The 7,054-nt window shown below is 42.5% G+C and overlaps 1 protein-coding gene across 1 annotated transcript; it reads left to right on the top strand.

The window, feature by feature from the left end:
* Positions 1-2,883: 2,883 nt before the first annotated feature.
* Positions 2,884-3,962, top strand: LOC147419470 (cold shock protein 2-like). The gene has a single exon (XM_086506152.1). It carries the CDS (start codon positions 3,263-3,265, stop codon positions 3,896-3,898), a length of 636 nt encoding a protein of 211 aa, XP_086362278.1. The 5' UTR covers positions 2,884-3,262; the 3' UTR covers positions 3,899-3,962.
* Positions 3,963-7,054: the final 3,092 nt, after the last annotated feature.

Raw genomic sequence — 7,054 nt, 5'->3', positions numbered from 1 at the left:
ATATGTGAGTTAAATTTAATTGTGCAATTTTGGACAAGAAGGTTTTTTAGATTATAAATGTTTTTGGTTACTATTAACTTATGAAAATATCATTCTGGTTTGTCCTACTAGAGAGATGGTCAAGTATCGAGAAAGAGACACACAAAATTTGATACTTGGTGATGGTTATTAGAAAACCATAATACCTCTCGAGAGAAATTCAACTCAGCAGTCAATACGCTACAAGCAATAAGTGCAAACAAGGAATATTATATCAAAGTTAATCTAGGCTACTGATTTATCTAATGTGTTTTTGGTTGGTGTAGAGTCAAGGTGATCCAATGTATGCAACTAGAGACGAGGACGAGGACGATTAGGATAGATAAAAGTTTGTTATGTACTTCTCTTTTATAAGTGCAAATGTGGCACAAAAAACCCTCATGATTTGTATATAAAACTCATTTGAAAATTTAGCATTGTTTGTATTTTTTCAAAGTATTGTTCTTTTTCGCCTCAGTTTATAAAAGTAAGGTAGGACTTGTAATTTGAAAGTTTTTTATTATTATTTTTATGTTTTTCAAAACATAATTGATATTTTATATGTTTTATGCAAGTAAAAAATGAAGAGGCTCATTTGAGCCACCCAATTTTAGGTGGCCCATCTTTATTTTTAAAAAGCCGTATGGTGGTAATATGCATGGTAATAGGCGCGTCAATAGTTGCGTATTTATTTTTGTTGTTATTATTGTGCACATTACTAATAAACCATTATCATGTTCGTTATCACCTCTATTACCGCACACACAAAAAATTCTCTCTCCATTTTCTTTGTTGAACCACGGCAATATTGTGGCAGTTCTGGAGTTTTCCTCTTATTGTGTATAGGTTATATGGATTTTCCAACAACATTGCGAGCGACCATGATCCCAAGTCTACTAGTCATTTTTTGGAAGGTTGTATTTAAACGGTTGAGAACACAACACAATATTAGTACTGCATATCACCTAGAAATGGATGGGTAGACTGAATGGGTTAATCAAGTGCTAATGGATATGCTAAGAGCGTTTAGAAAGAAAAAATCTGATTGGGAAGAGTATCTCTCTATTTTGGAGTTCACTTATAATAGTGCAAAGCATGTTATGACTAGGTTTAGTCACTGTAATTGATCATCAAGTTTCGGTCGATTTTATTTAACATCCAACCAAGCGGCATGAGCCCAAGCAGATTTTTTACTATAATGATTTATGAACTTTTGATCATGTACGTCACCAAGTATTAGTCAAGTGGAAGGACTGACCCAAATAAGGTGCCAGTTAGGAAAACAATAGCTTTCTTCAGAAGAAATGTCCCACTTTTGTTTTTGAGAACACTTCTCCAAGGGGGAGTAATGTGAGGTGAAGGGCTAGGTAGGGACCAACACGGGGGTTGCCTATAAGATAGAGAAGAGAATGGATGGGTGGAGCATGGGTCTTCACACTCTTTGGCGTCTCTGACCTTATGCTTGACATTTGATGGAGATTCTAGAATTGATGAGGTGATTAGGGCCCTAGAACACTACTAGATCGAGCAGAGGAGAAACCTTTTGATCATGAAGCCAAAGAAGAGGAAGGTATAGCCTTTCAAGGTCGTCTACAAGAATGCATTTAGGGGGTGAAGCATCATCGAGCTCCCCTTTTGACTGTGTGAGAAAATGCACTATTAACTGTGAGTATTGCTTGCCCTATAACTATCCTACTAGCCTTTTATATCGCTTGCCCTTATAACCAGCCTACTAGGCTTTTGTATAGCTTTTTGTAACACTTTATCCATAGTCTGCTTTCTACTATAGTTCCCTAAGTTATGTGAAGAAGGATATTGAAAAGTACTTTGGGGCTTTGAATCTAAGGGTGTGGGTAGATCCAACAATCATAAACACACATAAAGGTGAAAGGTAATAAACAACCTTTACAGTAGTTAAAGTTATAAAAGTGAAGAAAGGTAACAAGGGGCCAAAAAGACGAGCAACACTACGAGAGAGAGAGAGAGAGAGAGAGAGAGAGAGAGAGAGGAAGAGATGCACTTTGCATAACCACTCTTAGGAGGGTTACACATAGCCATTTTAAAATGAAGCCTTGTCTATAACATGGCGGTCCATTTTAAAATGGGGACATAGTCAGAATGAGTGACGTCATTTCGAAAAACATATGAAAGCTCGTAAGTCTTCAATCGTGACTGGTGGAGAGAAATTGCGCCATATTTGGGCAGTCGAGGACAATCATTCAAAAGTCGATTAGATTTGGTGTTGAGCTAGTTGCCAATAGGGAAATTATGTGCATGCTCCTAAGGTAGCGTGTATTGAGATCGATGCCCTATTTGTAGCTGTGATCACGTGATATATTGGTGCATATAAAGAGAGGTGAGAGGTAGAGCATAGGTGTGAAAGCAACCTTAAAAAGAAACGTGTAACCTTTCCCATACATAGGGCCAAACTCTTGTAAAAAATATCAAAACAATGCACTAGCAATGGATCTAACCATAAGGGTGAAGATCAAAACAATGCACTAGCAATGGCTCTAGCCATAAGGAACGGCTAGAATATAAAAGAAGTAAGAGTAAAGGTGTATAAGTTATTCCCATGGATATCCTCACAGTTAAAAGGTGAAGGAATTGTTGATTGTATTATGGTGCCTCAGAATTGTGGATAAGGCTACCGAGGTGGAAGTGGGGAATATGATTGGATGGCTTTTCAGTTGGAAAGTCGTTAAGGGAGATGGAGGGATCCAGGCCGTTGAAAGGGGAGGAGAGAGAAGGAATGATGGACGCTGGCCTGCGTACATGTGGACAAGCTTCATGTTGAGAAAGGATGATCGCGGGCAATGGATAGGTGGCCATCCGTGCTTTATCTATAGAAAAGCATTTCTGTGCGATAGAGAGAGAAGAGAGAAGCTGTGTGTGTGTGTGCTAGAGAGAGAGAGAGAGAGAGAGAGAGAGAGCTGTGTTTATTATATGAGTGCAGATAAGCTCACTCGGTTATGATAGAGAGTGGGAAGCTATGGCGATGATTCACTGATCACTAGCATGGGGGCTGCATAGAAACAGCCTCTTGCTTGCATGCATGTATGCTGCCAGGCTTTCAAAAGTGGTGCAGGGAAACCGCACTAGCAGGGTTGCCTCGCATGGGCCGGGGCCTGATCGGACAGGCTGCAGCTCCAGGTGTCTGATCGGGGCGGATGCCCGCGGCAATGCGCACCTGATCAGGTTGCGTACAAGGAACAGGGAGGGTTGATATCAGGGGTACTTTTCCATGGATAAGCAATTGAGTACTGCTGCAGAAGCAGCAGCATCGGCGGAGCCAGAGGGTGGTGCCGGGGAGGCCGCACCAAGCTTCGATCAGCCAAAGAGGAAGGGTAAGGTGAAGTGGTTCAACAGCTCAAAGGGGTATGGGTTTGTAACGCCAGAGGATGGCAGCATCAGCACAGAGGATGTGTTTGTGCATCAGACTGCAATTTACGCGCAGGGGTTCAGGTCCCTGCAGCAGGGGGAGGAAGTGGAGTACGTAGCAGAGGAGGGGGACGACGGGAGGTGGAGGGCAGTGGAGGTGAAGGGGCCCAAAGGGGTGTACGTGCAGGGGGCAGCGAGGTATGGGTCGAGGGGGGGAAGAGGCAGGGGCGTTTCTGCCACCTCTGCCGCCGCTCCTGCATCTGCAGCTGCCGCCTCCGCCTCCACCATTCGTTTTCCACGCTTTGGTGGTGTCTGCTACAACTGTGGGTTGGTGGGTCACATGTCTCGCGACTGCCGCTCTGCGCCATTCTACCCAGCGCCTGCTGGCCGCGGGCGCGGCCGTGGAGGCGCTGGCCCTGCCCCCTATCTCCGTGCCTGCTACGCTTGTGGCGCAATTGGCCACCTGCAACGTGACTGTCCTAACTTTGCCCCCTCTTAACTTCGGCCCTTGTACTTCCATATCACAAATTTGTTAATATCAAAGAAAGCTAAGCTTTTCTCTCTCTCTCTCTCTCTCTCTCTCTCTCTCTCTCTCTCTCTCTCTCGAGCAAGTCTCTGCGCTCAAGTCCAAGTCTCTGCGCTCCTGTTTCTATATTAACTTCTTTATCGGTATCAAACAAGCATCATAAGTTAGTGCCCATGAGTGACATGGGGAATCGAAAACTGTATTATTGTAAGGTCTCGCATAGTTCATGAACTAGATATATTTGCCAAAATTGAAATCGCTTCAAAATAAAGTGGGAAGATTAGGCCATTAGAATTGTTTTTAATGAACATGTTGGCGTTACCTTCAACAGTGAAACATATTGAGCTGTTACATTAAGTCGGAGAGATGTGAGCTAGGCCCATGTCGCTTATAATGTATGTGCTTGTTATGTGGGTTTAGCAGAAGGATATCTTGAACTCCAAAGGTTACATTCTTACTTGTAGAGGGATATCACTTGAGGCGTTACAAAAAATTGCACATAGAATAGGAGAAGGGAGTGTAAAATTCATCAACAAGAGATTTTTGCAATACCCCTTGAACACATTTGATATGATGGTTTCATTACTTTGAGTGTGTGCCCCAAGAAGTGAGAGGCAAAGAATATGCTCTAGACTAGTTCCATGGTAATAGCTACATGAGTAGGCGTGGACACAGGCACGTTGATACTTTATTAGTGCTTGCACAAAGTATCAGTGCTTGCACATCCATCAAAGCTTTCTATATTGTCTTTCACAAAGACCCTTAAAACCCTGCCAATCACCTCTCTCTCTCTCTCTCTCTCTCTCTCTCTCTCTCTCTCTCTCTCTCTCTCTCACACACACACACACACACACACACACACACACACACACATCAACATGCAAAGGTGAAATCAAAACCATGGAAACAGCATTAATGCATGGCATGAGCATCAAAATGAAATATCAATAGCATGAAGGCGACACCATGTTACATCATTAATGACAGATCAATATCAATCAACAAATGGAGACAACGTCTATATACATGGTCAGTCTAGAGACACACATGCCTAAAGAAACGTACACACATACCAAATATGCATACACACACACATGCACTCATCGTGACATGGAAACATTGGTACACAGACACATACACATCTTGGCATGGAAGATATGAACTCAAACTCACACTACAAGTATGACACATTGAACCACAAGCATTGCTTTCACCCTTGTCCTCTGTCTCTTACATTGAAACCACTCTCTCTCACTTTGAAGTCATTGAAGGAAGCACTTTTCAGCCCTCCCCCTGCAAGAAAAACCAGATTTTTCACATTCTCCCATTGCATTCTCTCTCATAAACATGAGCTCTCTCTCTCTCTCTCTCTCTCTCTCTCTCTCTCTCTCTCTCTCTCTCTCTCTCGTCACTGTTAGGTTTCAAGCCTCGTGAGACCGAGCGCCGGCCCATCTTTACTCCATTGTTTGGTTATATAGAACAATAAGGAGAATATAGAGTTTACACTCTCTAGAGCTCCACCAAAACCAAATGTGTATGCTCACCCCCTTCCCCTTCTCCGCTTCCCTCTCTTGCACTCCATAGCCAATCTCCACAAGTGGTATCAGAGCCCAGGAGGAGGCAAACCCCGATCCCCGCTCCTATCTGTGCATGCAGTCCTCCCAGTTGAGCAAGGGATTAGGAGCTTGGAAGCTGATAATTCTCCATAAAGTTTTTGGCTACATTCGATTGAGTCATGGCTGCGAGTAGTGTTTCTGAAAGAGAAGAGTACTACATCAAAAACTTTGATGGCACAAACTTTGCTATTTGGTGGCACCGTATGCAAGATGTTTTGATGAGAAAAGACTTGATAGAACCCTTGCACGAAAGAAGAGAGAATGTGTATATTGATGAAAAATGGGAAGACTTGAATGAGTGTGCTATGGAAAACATTCGCTTGTACCTTGGTGAATCCATTTACTTTACCATAATGGATATGAACAATGCCAAAGACTATGGGGATGCTCTATGTGCAGCATGGGATGGCAACAACGCCTCGAACAATGTTTCTTGATGAAGAAGCTTAAGCTTAAAGCTTTGCCCAATGACTATGGAGGAAAGTACATCTCCTCGGAGTTCAAGGACTTTTGCAATAAAAGAGGCATTATAAGACTGTATATGATGCCTTACACACCCACCCAAAACGGTGTGGCGCTAAGAGGGTGAATAGAGCCATTTAAGAACGGGTCACTTCTATGCTGCCATCTATGACCAACCTTCCTCAAGAATTTTGGGAGAAGTTGTTACGCGAGGACTGCTTATTTGTTCAATCGATCACCTAGTACACCACTAAATTACAATATTTAGTAGGAGATGTGAAGGGGCAAAGAGCCCAATATGATACATTACATGTATTTGGGTGTAAGGAATTCTCACATGTGCCAAAAGCGTTTAGAAAAATGATGGACCCCATATCACACAAGTGTATCTTCATTGGATATGTTGTAGACGGATAGATGGGATATCCTCTCAGGAACCTAGAATCGAAGAAGGCTATATGCGCTCACATGTGATATTTAAGGAGTCTAACATGCATAGAACACAATGAAAGACATTGAGTATCGCAAAGTACAGTTTGAGGATGTTTCCTCACCACATACTACACAAAACGTTGGACGTTCTAATGATGCACCTTCCACTAGTACACACACACACACACACACATGTTGCTCCAGAGATCAGAGTGGGCTCCAGTAGTTAAGAACTTTGAAGATCTACTCGTACATCTCGTGCAACTGAGCATCTTGAGCCAGGATTAGACTACTTGCTAGTCACTGATTGCGGTGAACCCACTTGCTACAAAGAGGCCATTCAAATGAATGATAGCATGAAGTGAAAAGAGGATATGAAATCTGAGTATAGCTCAATCTTAGCCAATGAAACTTGGGATTTGACAGAGTTACTTGCGGGTAAACAAGAATTGCCATGCAAATGGGTGCACAAAAAAAGTATATCCTAGGTGATCCTGAGCCTAAGTATAACGCTAGATTGGTTACTAAAGGGTTCAAGAAAATCAAAAGGCATGGATTTTGATGAAATCTTTTCTCCAGTGGTCAAGATGACTACATTACATCCTATGCTTGGTCTAGT

Source organism: Adiantum capillus-veneris, chromosome 29 (genome assembly GCF_014529385.1).
Source record: "Adiantum capillus-veneris isolate H3 chromosome 29, ASM1452938v2, whole genome shotgun sequence".
NCBI lineage: Eukaryota > Viridiplantae > Streptophyta > Polypodiopsida > Polypodiales > Pteridaceae > Adiantum > Adiantum capillus-veneris.
This window is presented reverse-complemented; position numbering and strand designations above follow the sequence as displayed.

What these genes read in the sequence shown, in the direction of transcription:
- LOC147419470 (XM_086506152.1), top strand. Translation starts at nt 3,263, where the DNA reads ATGGATAAGCAATTGAGTACTGCTGCAGAAGCAGCAGCATCGGCGGAG.